The sequence below is a fragment of the Brassica napus genome, chromosome C3 (assembly GCF_020379485.1).
Source record: "Brassica napus cultivar Da-Ae chromosome C3, Da-Ae, whole genome shotgun sequence".
In the NCBI taxonomy this organism is placed as follows: domain Eukaryota; kingdom Viridiplantae; phylum Streptophyta; class Magnoliopsida; order Brassicales; family Brassicaceae; genus Brassica; species Brassica napus.
Window position 1 is genome coordinate 44,235,165 of NC_063446.1, and position 18,138 is coordinate 44,253,302.

At 35.7% G+C, this 18,138-nt stretch overlaps 1 protein-coding gene across 7 annotated transcripts; it reads right to left on the reverse strand.

The window, feature by feature from the left end:
- Positions 1-3,808: 3,808 nt before the first annotated feature.
- On the reverse strand, positions 3,809-16,453 carry LOC106445258. Of its 7 annotated transcripts, none has more exons than XR_001288427.3 (11): positions 15,949-16,453; positions 15,746-15,868; positions 15,542-15,623; positions 15,093-15,428; positions 14,819-14,996; positions 14,624-14,742; positions 14,422-14,526; positions 11,236-14,334; positions 10,821-10,902; positions 10,637-10,725; positions 10,086-10,557 (listed from the first exon to the last, which is right to left on the reverse strand). XR_001288427.3 is itself a non-coding variant. In XM_022718552.2 (5 exons), exons 1-5 carry the CDS (start codon positions 11,540-11,542, stop codon positions 10,526-10,528), a joined length of 423 nt encoding a protein of 140 aa, XP_022574273.1. In that variant the 5' UTR covers positions 11,543-13,479; the 3' UTR covers positions 10,086-10,525. The 7 variants fall into 7 exon arrangements, 3 of the variants coding, with proteins under 3 accessions (XP_048607503.1, XP_022574273.1, XP_013691228.1); XR_007320948.1 differs by having other exon boundaries at positions 11,236-11,323; positions 11,490-14,334; positions 14,819-15,428; positions 15,949-16,449; XR_001288426.3 differs by having other exon boundaries at positions 14,819-15,314; positions 15,949-16,451.
- Positions 16,454-18,138: the final 1,685 nt, after the last annotated feature.

Here is an 18,138-nt window from a genome sequence, read left to right on the forward strand (position 1 = left end):
AGGGTAAACCCGCCCTAAGGGCGGGAAAGCAAGTGAAAAATAATTGAAATTATGTTATGTTTTAATATATGCGTAAATATATTCAATTTATTTTATTAATATATGCGTAAATATATTCAATTTATTTTATTAGAAACCAAAGATAATATTAATCTTTAATATCTATTTTAGCTTTTATTAGAAATCAATAAAAATATTTTTCATTAATGAAATTATTTTACATTTTTTATCTTTCCTATACCTTTATTAAAAAATTATGTAAATTACTTGTAATTACAGTTGAAATTTATATACAAATCATGAATTATTTTTCATTCTTATATATATTTTTTGAATATTTTGATTTTTTTTCTTTTCTTTTATACATTTTAAACCTATTCGAGATTTAGATAATGTGAAAATAAATCAATTTAAAATTTGTTTCGAAAGTTAGTTAAATAACATATAATTGAAAATTGATTGTTTACGAATGTAGATATTTTTATCAAATTAACCATACCATCCAAACTGATTAAGATTATTAAACAAACACTGTTTTTATTTTTTAGAGTAGAATTGCATGAGAAAGCAAATGATCATGGGTTAATATATATTTATAAAGGTCGGAAGCCCTTGCTTCTTCGGCTTCCTCTGAGGGTCGGGCCTACAAATGTGTTATGGGTTTCATTTTTAAATGAGATTCATCACGTTATATGAAAAAGCTCAAGTTTGCAACAATTATAGTTTTCCAATATTGTAAATTATTATCGTTTAACATGAGTTTGAGTTCTTTTCATCATTGTCTCAAACAAGTTTGAGTTACTGAGTTGTTTTGTGTGTCTGTTCGTAATCTATTTTTTCACCGGTGAACTCTTCATGTCCACATCTTAAATCGCTTGATCATAAATGTTCCTGATTTGTAGCCCCTATGTAAATCCTAAATATATGATTCTCATCTTTGATGAACCCAATCTTCATATCCACAAAACTCATTGATTCCTCTTAGATTTAACCATCTTCTAGAAAATGTTTCTCTCTGCCTCTCCAGTTCATCAAATCGGCGTCCCGGCGTCCGTCACTCAACCTTCGAGTGTCTCCGTCTTGGTCGTATTAGTCAGAGCATAGCCTCTAGCTTCCTTGCTTCTGGGATTCCCTGAACTTCAAAAAAGACACAGAGTTTGTGGGAATCGCGGTTCTCTTCCTTGATGAAAAGGTAAGTTGATCTTCGATGTATCACACTTATTTAACATAATTGTTTTAATTAATTTCTTGAGTCTTTGTTGGATAATATTATTTGCAGATTCCGTGATTCATGAGTTTACTCCCGTCGGACGTGCTAATCATTACATGCCATCTTTGAAAGTAGGTTCCATTGTGAAAGTCGGTCGTTTTGAGGTTGCTAGGTGCTCAAGCATGTACAAGATAACTGATCATCCATTCCTCATTCGTTTCATCTCACTAACCATTATTGATGAAGTCATCACGGGTGCTCCTGAGATCAATCTCCAGTCAAGATTAGACTGTTTGACAATCTCCAAGTGATTACGAACACAAACCTAGAACTCCCAGGTATATTATCATATTGCATCTGGTTTTATATTATGTTTCGGTATCATAACTGATATTTAAACTCGCAGATGTGGTTGGGCAAATCCGTTATGTCCAGGGTTCTGACCTCACCAAAGAAACAACTCGAGTCGTTATCCGTCTCCTCATTGATCCGTAAGAAACAATCAACACATAATTCCCTTTATATTACTGTCTATATTGTGCTAACATATATTCGTTTAAAACTCATTAAGGCCCAAATACTAATTGTCACTCATTTTATAGTTATTTCTACAAGTCTTCATGTATTTGTTTTAATGGTCCGGTAAAAGCAACAAGTTTATAAATAAAAAAACATATAACCAACATAATAAGAATAAAAAAAAATTATTACTTAATACACACAACTTATACAACTAAAATGGAGAAATAATATCGAGAAACAAAATTTACTCTCAACAACCTTAATATAATTTATGTAATCTCAACAGTACAAGTAACAAATTAAAAAGACAAACAAACAATAAGTCTCAGTGACACAACAAGCAACACCACAAACTATATCGATCACATTACTAACACAGTTTAGTCCTTCATGAGTGGAGAACAGTGCATACATAGTTCATCATCACAACTCTAACTCTATTGATGTTCTGCGTTTTACCACAGGCCAATTAACCTAATGTGCATGCTACCACAATCGAATGGTATATCGATGCAGCACTTTAGGATCGAATCCACAGAGAACTAGTGATCTATAACACTAAGAATACACAAATCTCCTTAATCTAAGCAAATAGGAAGGTGAAGTGAATTCTAAGCTAATGAAATATAAAGACAACTAATAACTACTACTAGAAATAAACTAAGAAAGACAAGCTCTTGGGTAAGGTAATCGATCAGAGATGATTGACTTCAGATTTAGATACCAGACATCATCGACTAACATATGCTCTAAAGGTCTAGATCTCATTCAGATAGATTAATCCACTTCCATGACAGAAATCCCTATGCTTATCATGAATTGCATGAGAAAGCAAATGATCATGGGCTAATATATATTTATAAAGGTCGGAAGCCCTTGCTTCTTCGGCTTCCTCTGAGGGTCGGGCCTACAAATGTGTTATGGGTTTCATTTTTAAATGAGATTCATCACGTTATATGAAAAAAGCTCAAGTTTGCAACAATTATAGTTTTCCCACATTGTAAATTATTATCGTTTAACATGAGTTTGGGTTCTTTTCATCATTGTCTCAAACAAGTCTGAGTTATAGAGTTGTTTTGTGTGTCTGTTCGTAATCTATTTTTTCACCGGTGAACTCTTCATGTCCACATCTTAAATCGCTTGATCATAAATGTTCCTGATTTGCAGCCCCTATGTAAATCCTAAATATATGATTCTCATCTTTGATGAACCCAATCTTCATATCCACAAAACTCATTGATTCCTCTTAGATTTAACCATCTTCTAGAAAATGTTTCTCTCTGCCTCTCCAGTTCGTCAAATCGGCGTCCCGGCGTCCGTCACTCAGCCTTCGAGTGTCTCCATCTTGGTCGTATTAGTCAGAGCATAGCCTCTAGCTTCCTTGCTTCTGGGATTCCCTGAACTTCAAAAAAGACACAGAGTTTGTGGGAATCGCGGTTCTCTTCCTTGATGAAAAGGTAAGTTGATCTTCGATGTATCACACTTATTTAACATAATTGTTTTAATTAATTTCCTGAGTCTTTGTTGGATAATATTATTTGCAGATTCCGTGATTCATGAGTTTACTCCCGTCGGACGTGCTAATCATTACATGCCATCTTTGAAAGCAGGTTCCATTGTGAAAGTCGGTCGTTTTGAGGTTGCTAGGTGCTCAAGCATGTACAAGATAACTGATCATCCATTCCTCATTCGTTTCATCTCACTAACCATTATTGATGAAGTCATCACGGGTGCTCCTGAGATCAATCTCCAGTCAAGATTAGACTGTTTGACAATCTCCAAGTGATTACGAACACAAACCTAGAACTCCCAAGTATATTATCATATTGCATCTGGTTTTATATTATGTTTCGATATCATAACTGATATTTAAACTCGCAGATGTGGTTGGGCAAATCCGTTATGTCCAGGGTTCTGACCTCACCAAAGAAACAACTCGAGTCGTTATCCGTCTCCTCATTGATCCGTAAGAAACAATCAACACATAATTCCCTTTATATTACTGTTTATATTGTGCTAACATATATTCGTTTAAAACTCATTAAGGCCCAAATACTAATTGTCACTCATTTTATAGTTATTTCTACAAGTCTTCATGTATTTGTTTTAAAGGTCCGGTAAAAGCAACAAGTTTATAAATAAAAAAACATATAACCAACATAATAAGAATAAAAATAAATTATTACTTAATACACACAACTTATATAACTAAACTGGAGAAATAATATCGAGAAACAAAATGTACTCTCAACAACCTTAATATAATTTATGTAATCTCAACAGTACAAGTAACAAATTAAAAAGACAAACAAACAATAAGTCTCAGTGACACAACAAGCAACACCACAAACTATATCAATCACATTACTAACACAGTTTAGTCCTTCATGAGTGGAGAACAGTGCATACATAGTTCATCATCACAACTCTAACTCTATTGATGTTATGCGTTTTACCACAGGCCAATTAACCTAATGTGCACGCTACCACAATCGAATGGTATATCGATGCAGCACTTTAGGATCGAATCCACAGAGAACTAGTGATCTATAACACTAAGAATACACAAATCTCCTTAATCTAAGCAAATAGGAAGGTGAAGTGAATTCTAAGCTAATGAAATATAAAGACAACTAATAACTACTACTAGAAATAAACTAAGAAAGACAAGCTCTAGGGTAAGGTAATCGATCAGAGATGATTGACTTCAGATTTAGATACCAGACATCATCGACTAACATATGCTCTAAAGGTCTAGATCTCATTCAGATAGATTAATCCACTTCCATGACAGAAATCCCTATGCTTATCATGAATTAAACAACAACTTCCGTTGGCCTAACGCAATCAAGCATGCATGAATCACAAGTCTACTAACCACTTAACATCTCGGGCATCAACTTCCGTTAGCCAAATCCGTAAAGGACAATATTAGGTTGGTTCAAGAATTTCAACATACACCTTCCGGGCGTGAAATAGCTTAAGATCTAAACTAGAGAGATCAAGTCCAATCTAGCATTAAGAACACCTAACAAGCTTTGAACAATGTTAATCTAATCATAAGCATCATCAATCTTCCATCTTTCACTCTAATCTATCCACCCAAAAACTCTAAAAATTTACTCACTATAAGCCATAGAAACCCAAGAATCTGTCACCGATCCTTGAAGAATCATGTTTAGAGAAGAGTAGGAAGATATAAACAAGATAAGTACTTAGATTAATAGCAAGAACTAATAAGAGTTTTCAGATCTAAAAAGAGAGAAAATGTGGCTGAGGTAGCTTAGGGTTTTTATCACCTTTAACAACATATATATAGGCAAAACCCTAATGGACTTCAAAATACAAAGTCCCAAACAAAACAGATTCCCTAGAGCATCAATGTGCAAGATGCAGATTTCCTAAAGTGGTCACTTCAGGGCTCTAAGTAACTTTGCAGATTTCCCTACATCAACAAAATGCTGAAGACAAGTTTCTGAAGTGAGCACTTCAGAGCTGTAGGTGAAACTGTGTTTCTTCTTCTTCCTCTTCGACTTTGGCCCATAACTTCCATTTTGTGCACTTTTATCCTCCATTTAGCCCCATAACTTTTGATTGTGCATTCCAGCCCCTGAATATGCAATATGTACAAATACAACACCTAATGACTCCTAAATGCAATCTTTAGACTCTAAAATGACCAAAATCAATAGCTAAAAACATGTAAAAACACTATACATCAACTCCCCCAAACTTGATTCTTTACTTGTCCTCAAATAAACTTTCAAGAAGAGTAAGAGAAAGAGGTTGAAAATAGAGGATATAGAACAACAAAATTCACATTCAAGATTCAACCCAATGTCCTTCAACGTAGTTATAAATTGCATCACCTAAACAATCTATCAAATATGATTTATCTTGGCAACACAACACCAAATATGATTGAACTCAAGCAATAACCTCAAAGCAACTCCCTACATTCATTTAGATATTAAGTGCAGTCTTGCAAAGGGATTATCAGTCATTCTCATTTGGTTAGGTTCAAAGGCTTTTGTGGGTGGTTCATGGTTTTTGGTGACTTTCTCTCAAACAAGGAGCAATTGACATTACACAAAATTTATTTAAGAAAGAGAACAATTCATGCATACAACAATTGATTCTCATTGTTCTACCCAATCCTAAGATATATGCAAGTTCTACCCTTTTGCTTAATGCCAAACTTTCAATCTCTCACTCCAAACTCAAAAATCTTTCTTTATTTTCACACTCAAATGAACTTGGTTTTTCTTTTGCTAGTTTTCTAGGGAAATCTTTTTCACTTTGGCCCTTTTCTTTTTCTTTTGCCCCTACTCTTATTTTTTTTCTTTTTCTTTTTCTTTTCTATGCATCAAGGGAGGTTTCTTTTCTAAAACTTAGAGCTCTTTCTTTTTACTTAAATCCCTAGCAACTTTTCTTCTCTTTCTACACTCTCCAATTCATTTTTTCTTTATTCTTTCCCAACAAGCTTAGACTTAAAAGTCTTCCCAATCCAACTCTCAATCCTATATGCTAGCCATAATGAGGTTCTAATAGCTAGCCGTAATGAGAAACAACCATTGTCGTTCCCAATACTCTCAAGATTGTGCACATGTCAAAAGTTATCAAGAAAATGCCTCACTCAAGCAAACATATGATAGGTTTAAAATGAAGGCCAAGGTCAAATGGTGGGAAGAGATGCTCGGGTTAGCAGAAGATTGGCAAAAATGGGTAAATAAAACCCAAGCTTAAGCCATGAGAATGCATTTCAAACCCCTAAGAAAGAATAATAGATTCATTTTTAAGTCCGATAGTCTTAGAGTTGCTTCAAGATCATGCAGGTTTCACAAAAGAAGGTTTCTTCAAGAAAGAGTATTTCAGATTCGAAAGAAAGATAAAGCAACCAACAACTACTTCAAAGGGCATTGATCTCAATCTTAAATGTGAACTCATACAAATTCATAATCCCCAATGCAAATGAATGCAATCCTATATGCTCTAATCTCGATCCTAACATGAAAATGATACAAAATGAGCTATATGATTGTTTTTGGTTTTTGAAAAATTTGAAAATTTTCAAAATTTTTATGTTTTTTTTTAATGCAAAAATGTATGAACAATGCAATGCATGAGACTCAAGAAAACAAAACAGAACACAAGGTGAGATAGTTGGTCTCTCCCCCCAAACTTACTTCACACAGTCCCTTGTGTGAGAGTAAAGGTGAAGAAAAGACCAAAAGAGAAAGAATAAAACAAAATCTAAGTATGAACAGAGTTGGAATAACACTTACTTGAAGCTTGGCTGGTTCAGAGGAGGATAGACAGAGAAAGCATCTTCTTTTGACCTCTAGCGATTTTGATTGACCTTTGAAAGATAACAGGAGGCAAGAGATGGCCCACAGAAGGCCTTATTGCTACAACCCCGATCACCAGGATCATACTTATCATAGAACCATCCCCTGAATTCGTTCATCCTGATTTCCTCAAATGGTATCACCTTTGCATCATCAACCTTCAGCTCTTTGGTGGAGAGAATACCAGAATTATTCTCAAAGGACTTATCCACTGAAGACTCTTCTTCTTCTACCTCCTTAGAGGATTCTTCAGTGCAGATTGCTCGATTCTCCGTAGACTCTTCACCTTTTGCTTCTTCCTTGGCTGCAGGGAGCACATGCATTTTTTCTTCAGGTGTGAGCTTGTTTATAAAGACCAAGCTCTTTCTTGTCTCTTCAACGCATTCAACAACCAAAATGTCATCACCCAGATCTTCAAGATTATTCTCAACAAGACGTACTTCATCTTCATCGAAGTTTGTGTAATAACTCATGAATGTCACAGTCTCTGCTTGTTCCTCGGATCTTAGAATATGATTCTCATCTACTGTGCATTCAGATAGTGATTCAAACTCGTATATAGGCTCTTCGGCTTCTTGTTGAAAATCATCCTCAAGCTGAGCATCCCTTTCAAAATCACATTCCATGTATGTGGTATGTGCTTCACACGAGTTGTTCTTGTAGGAAGGGATGCTCTCTTCTTCTTGTTCTTCAGTTTCTTGAGTGAGACTGTTGTTGCAAAGAGGTTCTCCATACCTTTCAGCCATTTTGTTGTTCGCATGGGCCATGGCTTATATCCCTTCAGTCATCCTTTCTGACCTTTCCAACATCAACTTAAACAAGTTGTGAACATTCTCTTCATTATAGGATGGGGAAGTATGAGATTCTTCATAGCTATATTCTGCATTCCAAGGTTGGTATCTCTCACCATACTCCCAATGGTTTTCCTGACCAAAGTCTCCATCAGTTTGATACCGGTTTGAGGTGGACGGCTCATAAGCTTCATGACAGCTTGTGGGGGGGGGGGGTGGTTCGTAAGCTCTTGCACAGAATGTGGAGCTTCTTGATATCATCCACTCTTGATTCTCAAAAATAGTTCTCTGTTTGCTTTCCAAGGGTCTCTCTTGGCTCTCCAGCATCTTCTCTTGGCTTTCCGAGATCCTCTTTGAGCTTTCCAAAAGAGTTTTCAACATTGATTCTAAATCAAGAGGCATGATCTTCCTTTTTTGTGGTTGTACCTTGCAAAAGAGAAAATACTTGAAAGGGGAATAGTAACAGAATAAAAGTTAAAACTATACAAAACATAAAAAGCTTAGTCTCAAGGAAATATGAAATCCTAATGACAAATCGAACAAGTTCCCCGGCGACGGCGCCAAATTGATGTTCTGCGTTTTACCACAGGCCAATTAACCTAATGTGCACGCTACCACAATCGAATGGTATATCGATGCAGCACTTTAGGATCAAATCCACAGAGAACTAGTGATCTATAACACTAAGAATACACAAATCTCCTTAATCTAAGCTAATAGGAAGGTGAAGTGAATTCTAAGCTAATGAAATATAAAGACAACAAATAACTACTACTAGAAATAAACTAAGAAAGACAAGCTCTTGGGTAAGGTAATCGATCAGAGATGATTGACTTCAGATTTAGATACCAGACATCACCGACTAACATATGCACTAAAGGTCTAGATCTCATTCAGATATATTAATCCACTTTCGTGACAGAAATTCCTATGCTTATCATGAATTAAACAACAACTTCTGTTGGCCTAACGCAATCAAACATGCATGAATCAAAAGTCTACTAACCACTTAACATCTCGGGCATCAACTTCCGTTGGCCAAATCCGTAAAGGACAATATTAGGTTGGTTCAAGCATTTCAACATACACGTTCCGGTCGTGAAATAGCTTAAGATCTAAACTAGAGAGATCAAGTCCAATCTAGCATTAAGAACACCTAACAAGCTTTGAACAATGTTAATCTAATCATAAGCATCATCAATCTTCCATCTTTCACTATAATCTACCCACCCAAGAACTCTAAAAATTTACTCACTATAAGCCATAGAAATCCAAGAATCTGTCACCGATCCTTGAAGAATCATGTTTAGAGAAGAGTAGGAATATATAAACAAGATAAGTACTTAGATTAATAGCAAGAACTAATAAGAGTTTTCAGATCTAAAAAGGAGAGAAAATGTGGCTGAGGTAGCTTAGAGGTTTTTATCACCTTTAACAACATATGTATAGGCAAAACCCTAATGGACTTCAAAATACAAAGTCCCAAACAAAACAGATTCCCTAGAGCATCAATGTGCAAGATGCAGCTTTCCTAAAGTGGTAATTAACTTTAGGGCTCTAGGTAACTTTGAAGATTTCCCTATATCAACAAAATGCTGAAGACAAGTTTCTGAAGTGAGCACTTCAGGGTTGTAGGTGAAACTGTGTTTCTTCTTCTTCCTCTTATACTTTGGCCCCATAACTTCCATTTTGTGCACTTTTATCCTCCAGTTAGCCCCATAACTTTTGATTGTGCATTCCAGCCCCTGTATATGCAATATATACGAATACAACACCTAATGACTCCTAAATGCAATCTTTAGACTCTAAAATGACCAAATTCAATAGCTAAAAACATGTAAAAACACTATACATCACCTATAACAATAAAAAACTTGAAAAACAATGATCAACCCAAAACGCAAAATGAACAACTACAATAACTCTTAACAAATACTGAGATGAAACAAGAACTATGTCCACAACCTCGCGCTTGCGCGGAGGCAATCCCCCTAGTAAATATAATGCTTACGATGCTTATACGATTTGGAGGTACATATTTTCACTTGGAATTCACTTTACTTTTGACGTAAGCATCCATGAAGCCAGCTTTTTAGTTGTATAAAATAGCTAGTATGCTTCTTGCATCTAAATTGTTACTAATTTCACCTCACTAATATTTCTAAGCTTATAATTTAGACACCATTTAGTGTAAATGTATGCATTGTGTAGCTATAAATTATAGTTTTTTTTTTCATGTTGTAGAAATGGAATAATGGACCATCACATCGTTAGTCTCCTTTCAAGACTCTAAACCTTTTGGATCTCAACATTCCCCCATACAAACTTCTACTCTCTTCAACGGCAATCCAGCAAATTAAACTGATTCTACCATATTCTATGTATGTCCATGATTAACAACAGAGGGAAACTCTGTCGATGCAGCACCTGATTGAAGCAGAGCTAGCTTCAATGCTTCACCGGTGTAATTTTCATATTTTTGGGGGTTATAGGAATTAGTCGCTTTGATTGTAGGAATGGCTCACACCAACAACTTATCCGATGTCACAATCATTGTCATTTGATTCAAATTCCTTTTCCGTCATCATCTTCATGGCTTTAGTTTTTTGGCTTTTAATCTTTCCCTTGATTCTTCAACAGTTCTTCCTTTGCTTTTAACAGAATTTATGCTGCTTCCTGCTTGATTCTAAATTCAATCAAAATCCAGCAGTAAGTAGTCAAATTACATACACACTCATTTGATTTTAGTGTTGAGTCACTCTCACCGAGATGGTCTTGCAGTTAACCTCAGCAACCAAACCCTATGCTTGAGAACAGTGCAAGTTCTTAGATAGAGCCTTAAGAACCTAGGCTTCTGCATCAACATAGAGAGATCATGAAATGGTGTGTTGCAAGAGCTTAGTTTAATGTGAAATTAATTAGTATCTGAGCAGATGAGAAGCTGCTTACATTTATCAATTTGGTGTCTTTGACATACAAATCAGTTGTGACCAATATAAATTTTACCTCCGTATTAGTCAAGTAACTGCACCTACAGGAGAATATCACATGAAATGAGTAGCATCAGAGACGGAGAGAGTGAATGTACTGTTGAAACTAATTAGTGCTTACACTTTGTAGGTCCAAGTTCAATTTCGTAGTAGACATTTTTGGAATGTTTATTGCATATACAAATTATCACATTTCCAAAGAGAAAGAGGACATTACACTCTAGTCTCTATACATGCAAAAGTGGTGTAATGTAATGAGAAAGCAAGGGAGACATAAACCAAAACGGAAAAAAAAAATCCTTGCGAAAGATAAAACAAACACCAACACAAAGATAAAAGCAAAATACATATTTGAATAGAGGAAAGGAACTTACTCTTCAAGGATGTCGAGGGAGCAATGGTCGAAGTGGTGGAACTCAAGTCCATCACCAACATCCGTGTAGCTATATAAAGCTAAGTGTTCTGTTTTTGGACCCAAATCAGAGACAATGAAACAACAAATCAAATAAAAAAATGGGAGAGTAAAGGTTTGCTTTGACCTGGGGACTGACAGAGACGTAAACCATCATCGTCAACCCTTTGCAGATTTTTAAAGCACGAAACTGAAGTAAATATAACATGGGCTGACCTTAAAGAGGACCATGAGCTTCCTTGCCCCCACATCTCAAAAAACAATCGCATATGCCCCTCATAATCTCATATCTTTCCTCTTTAATGAAACTTGAATATCCCATTTTACCTTTTGTATTTTTCAAAATTATTATTTTTTAAATAATTTCAAATTTTTCAAATTTTCAAATTTTTAAAATTTTGAATTTTTAAAATTTTGAATTTTCAAATATTTTCAAATTTTATTTATCGTCGTACAACTGGTCAAATTTCGTTATACTGACATAGTATTACTGAGTGGTACTGATTGTACTGAGTTGTACTGAGTTGTACATAGTATTACAGAGTACTACTGAGTGTAGTTATATCGAGTTTTATTGAGTTATACCGAGTTCTACTAAGTTATACTGCGTAATATTGAGTACTACTGAGTTAGTTATACCAAGTTCGAGTGAGTTCTACTGGTTATAATGTGTACTACTAAATACTACTGAGTTAGTTGTACCGAGTTCGAATGAGTTAGTAATACCGAGCCTAAATCCAGATCGGAAGAACAAGAAAAACCCTAAAATCAAATCAACTCAGAATCTTCAATAACACAATCCTAGATCGGAAAAAGATCCAAAATAATAAAACTCTATCAAAGAAAAATCATAATTCGTTTAACATTCTCAAATCAAAAATCATCCAAAACAAATAAAAAACCCTAGATCGAAAAAAAACTCAGAACTCTTCATCAAATAGGGTTTGAGCTGTCGCCGTTCCGGATAGATTTGAAGTGCGAAAGGGAAGAAATCGCCATTGATGCCACTCCATCACCTTCGACGGTTGCTCATGTCGTTTTCACCACCTACGGAGTTGCTAATGACGGTTTCCATCATTGGGAGAGTTTATCACCTTTAACCAGAGAGACAGAGAAAATCGAAGATAATAGAGAGAGATAAAGAGAAAGAAGAATCGCAGAGAATGGAGAGAGATAACGAAGAAGAAGAAAAAGGAGGAGTTGCAGAGAGAAAGCGAGGAAGAAAAAGAAAAGAAAAAGATAGAACATAAATGAAACTGATACGGCTATGTATCATTAGATATGGAGATATTAGGGTTAAGGGTATAAAGGTAATTTACATATTTTTTGCATTGAAGTTAATTCATTCCGAAATGAAAAATTGAACGGGGAAAGTAAGCCAATGATTCCTTTAAAGAACAAAGCAAACGTTTAAGATGCCTTTCCAGCAAAATCTTTTACAGATATGTAAAAAGCTAAAACTTTGCTCTCATAATGGGTAAGCCTAATTGGTAAGTCACAAAACATGAGGACCAAAATAACTATAACATGGTCAGTGCCCTTTGAAAAACAAAGCAAACGTTTAGATGGAGATAGTATTGCGTCTTTCCTTTACTTGGAAAAGATACCTCTCCGGCAAAATCTTAAGGAAATATGCAAAGTGCGAACATTGTGTTCTAGTAATGGGTGAACCTAATTTTGAAAGACACAAAACAGAAACAATATGAATAAAACATGAATTTGGTTCTGCGAAGACTCTAGTGGTGGCACAAACACCATTCCTGCAAAAAACATAGGGGAGATTTAATTAGTAAAATTGTCAAGCGAGTCTTAGAAAGTGAAAGTCTATTCTATAGTCCTGTTTCAGGCTTCAAATTCTTTGTCTGTAACAACCTCCGTCGCACTCGTTCCCGAAAATCCTCACTCTACTATTGATTCCACATAAACGGTCTAATTCTGTTAATCAGAATTCTCAATTCGCTTAACACATGAAGGATCGTCGATATGAATGCGATTAGCCATTATAATAAAAAATAAGTTTCTAGTGTTATTATGAGGAGTTGTGACTTGTGAGAATGATGTTCAGGGGATGAAGGCTAAACTTTTTATAGGTGGAAATCCACGGTCTGAAGAGATATAAGAAGCATTGAATGATTAATTGTGCCTGTTGCAAATCGAATGAGTTATAGTTGTCAATGGCGATTTCAGTGGTCCTATGACGTTACATAGGGGAAGAATATGAATCGAAACGACGCGAATGAATCCCAACCCAAAGTTTCTCACGAATATTCGTATCACACAATCTCACGAAACTCCATCGTCGTTTTAAGTTAGAAGAGGATGACTCTAAATTGTCGTAGTCGACACTCGGGAAGAAGACGCATAGTCAGGAGCAGACGCAGGTTGAACGGAGGTGTGGCACGTGCCCCACCTTCCTTTTTAGTTTTCCTTAAGTAATTAGTCCAAGTTCTTTCCATGATGTATATATGAAGTTAAAATTTTGATTGTATTAGTTTCGTGCGCACGTTTTTATTATCTGATATAATTATTTGAGAAAAATGAGATTCGCAAAACCTAAACGTCCTGCGTAGAGGAGTGTATATTTTTATTATATTGTGGCCAACATAAACCCCCGAAAGATTATTATTGATGAAGTTCTGAAAAATAACTGCCAGCTGATGATGTTTTATTTGTAAGAACTTGAAGTGAAACAGCACGTATCAAATGAAGTATATGAACTTTTTCGTTTGCTTATACAAATAGCAGTGCTCGCAAATGATACAGCATGTTTTCAGTAATCTAACTTTTGCATAGATTGTTAAATGGACTAAGCAGAAGATGCGTAATACCATTGATTCATATAAGCTGGAAGACACTGATCACATTGGTTTTTGCCCATATCTTGAATTATTTTTTAATTTTAAAAGTTGAAATCTGAAAATTAAAGATTTTAAAAGTTTAAATATGAAAATTAAAGTAAGTTCTGAACGCTTTTTTCTATTTTCGACGCAATAATATTTCATTTTACATCACTCTCTTGACTGGGGGAGCTCGTGTCCACTCGAGTATTCACACCTGCCCCCTGCAAAGAAGAAAACATTTTATTTAGAAAGCTATGTACGTAAGTGGAGCCTTAGCTAAAACCAAATGGTTGAATAGAGGGGATAACCAAAAGCTGCGCAGTTTCAGCTGCCTGAATGTCATCTCCATATCAAAAGCCACAAAGACAGTAGTATCATCAATCGGGTCTGTAACAGACAGCTCCACACGATACCTATAGATAAAAAAGAGTCACAACAAAGTGTAGTAGTGTCAGGAAATCTAAGTCAGGGGACTAAAATACCAGGATAGCATAGTTTAAGGACCGTTACCTCGGACACCCACGACGTTCGGCTTATCACATACAATGCATGTAAAGGAAGATATCTCATGCATGCTGGAAGTTCTTTGAACATTTAGAGCATCCAATATAACACCATCCTTTCTCTGTCTGAATACCAGTAAGAGAACAGAAACTATTAGATTTCTATATTGCTAGAGAAACTTTAGATATATGAAACTCTGACCTGAGCTGTGTTTAAAATGGCGCTCGCCTTTTTGCGCCATGGCGCGAGGCGCACTCAGGCGACGCTCCATCGCCATGTACCTCCTATGCGAGGGTGGGTTCCGTAAGGCGCACGCCATGGAGCGCCTTGGCCAGAAGGCGAGCGTAAGGCGTGCCATGGAGACTATATGTAAACCGGACTAAACCAGGTATGAAACCAAACTTTAATTAATAATTAAACCTTAGACGTCTAAATAACTATGAAAGCTAGCTTATTAAAAGACAAGTTACGTAACCAAAGATAAACATAGATCTCAAGTGTTTTTGCTTAAGGTTAGAACTCTCTAGTCTCTACTCTTTCCAATCTCGTTTGTGCTTATTCTTCTAATAGATTCATGTGTTACTTTGTCACAGATAAATAGCTTCTTCAAGGCGAGCGCCTTATTGCGCCATGGCGTAAGGCGCAAGGCTCGGACCGTCTCGCCTTGGTGCGCCATGCGCCATTTTAAACACAGGACCTGAGGTTCAGATGTGAGACCATATTGGTTAAGCTCAGTTACAGTGAGAGGTTATATTTTCTGGGCATGAAGCAGCTTGGGTGAAAAGGCTGGTTGGTATCATCCCTAAACAACCTAAAGAGATTTTAATGTAACAGCACAAAAACGCAAGATTATATCAATTGCCAAGATTTTTTATGTACAGAGAGGGTGGTTAGCTATCTAATTATAGTATTAGAGATTCTTACTTTTCAGAGAGTTCTTTTCCGGCAGCTGTCTCAGAGTCAAAGTAGATGTGGGTTCCAGATGTTCCGTCGAGAAATAGGCGGCCTGCATAACAGGAAGTTAGTTTATGGAATGATATGGTTGCTTGTAAACACAATCTGTTACAAATAATGTGTTTGAAGTTTTGACTAAACGCAAGAAAGATTATAAATACTCAGTTTCCTCACCTCCAAAAACTTAGGCACTGATGCTATTGACCAAGAAAACTTTCGGCTCAGAGCCGTAGCTTTCGAGTTTGTTATGTGATGCGAAAAAGCTACGCCAACAGACTGACACACACATTCACCTCCCTGCAAAGTATCAATGACATAAGATAACATACAAAGTTGTAAGAGATGCCAAACACTGGAGTTCCAACTAAAGTGAGTACCTTTCTAGACGTAGCATAACACGCTGTGTTCAGTGTGTCCTATCATTGATTGTGCTATTGATAGCACTGACCTCACCAAGCAGAGTAAACGAATTCTACATTGATGGATTTGCTGCTTAATAAAGAGAGATCTTTGGGATTTCCTTTCGGTGTGACTCTTCATCCCAAGCAAGAAGCCATTTATAGGTGGAGTTTCAATCGGTTACATTGGAGGATGATATGGAGAGTTAATTCGATGCGTTACAAAGAAATTAATGTTTCCGGGTGACTATTACTGGTGCGTTACAAAGAAGACCGCCGGAGGCAGTGAGATGTGAGGAGTCACGGTTGCAGACTCTGGAGCTCAAGATGTGAAACCGAAAAAAAAAAGGTTTTGAAAGACAAAACCCCAAAGCATGAATCAGATAGAAAACGTTAAAGAAGATTTGATCGGGAACCATGGTGAACGCAAGGGCCACAGCGACGCACGGGAAGAGCTTGAGCATCAACATAACCCTAAAACCCAGGTGGGCCACACTGGTAAGAAAGTAAAGGCCCAATGAGATAACAAAGGCCCAGTGCTCCATCGCCCATTGCATTACGGATTTGAAACTTGTGTAATGACCGCGGCCACGAAAAGTAAGTTGACTTTATTATTATAGATATAAATAAATAAATATCAAAAAATTATATTTTTATCTAGATATCCGATTCGATCCGTAGAAATACAATACTTTAAAAATAATGATAAATAAAAATCCAAAAATTATATACAATAATAATATTTATTTCAAAACAAGTATTTACTTTAAAAGCTTTAATAACTAAAATAATATATTTAATAAATAAAATATTATAACTTACATAAATTACAATACGTATAATTTATATATATAATTATTTTAATAAATTTATATTATAAAAATTACAAAAATCATAATAATTACATTATATAATCAAATCAAAATTTACAAATACTTTGCTTAGTCCTAATTGTATTGTACTAGAAATCAAAGAATAATCACATGAATTTTTCTGTTACAAATTAGAAAAAATCACATGAGTTTTCTTTCTTTTTTTTTGAAAACATTCAACTAACTACAACATCACAAAAGTAACCTACATATACAAGAAAAAATGAAAAACATATAGAAGGGATGACACAGCTACCATGCTTAGGAAACGGCACCATAACATGTAATTTTGCATTTGTATATTTCTTTTAATTATGAATTTCTTTTTTTTTTTGTAGATAGAAATTTATAATTTCCAACTATATTCTAAATTAATTAGTTTTCTTTGGTTGACAAAAAAAAAGTTTTCTTTTCTAGTTGGAACTAAAACGGAAGAGAATCTTCAAGGTATCAATATTGGTGGATATATATAATAACCGGACAATTGTTGGAAAAGAAAACCGATCCTTTGTCGTTATTCTTTAAGTATTAAGAAAAAGGATTTTTGCATTGTATGGCTACGTAAACTTATTTTATTAGGGAAATGGCGATGATCCTTTTCAATTTTCATTAATGACGAAACTACGCCTATTAGAATAAAATATTGATATCTAGGGTTTAGGCTGGAAAAGGTTTTGGGTCTGACACACTGCGGAGATAGCCGGTAAAACACTCCCTTGCATTTAATGATTATGCGCGTGGCAACTGTTACGGAATCAACTTTCAGAAAATTGCAAAGAACCTGTATGTTTTCATTTTCTTCTATCATTGTCTTTTTGTCTTACCAAGATCTTATCTTTTATTCACCTTCCCAGAAAACTCTCACTAGTAAATCAAACGGTGAGGAAGCGGTTTCTTTAATTCCCTGAAGATAAAGTCGAAGAAACGAGTATGATGCTACCCGATATGATGTTCGCCGACGGCGAGGAGCCCGTCGGAGTTAGGGTTCTTACATACCAGTCATCTTGCGCCATTAACTCCATTCAGAATGCTCTCGATGAAGAGGAGATTCAGTTTATCCGCGAATCATCCTTTGGTAAGCTAGTCAATATCGGTGAGAAACCCGGCTTCTCTGGTAGATTTGCCCGATTCTTTCTGTCGACGCAACTTAAAGTTGAAAAAAACCATGAAGCTTGGTTCCGATTTGCTGGCAAGCCCATAAGATTTTCCCTCCGAGAGTTTGCTATAGTCACCGGTCTTCCATGTGACGAGTTTCCCAAAAAAACAGAAGATGAAGAAGAAGAAAAAGATTAACGAC

What these genes read in the sequence shown, in the direction of transcription:
- LOC106445258 (XM_048751546.1), bottom strand. Translation starts at nt 7,847, where the DNA reads ATGGCCCATGCGAACAACAAAATGGCTGAAAGGTATGGAGAACCTCTT.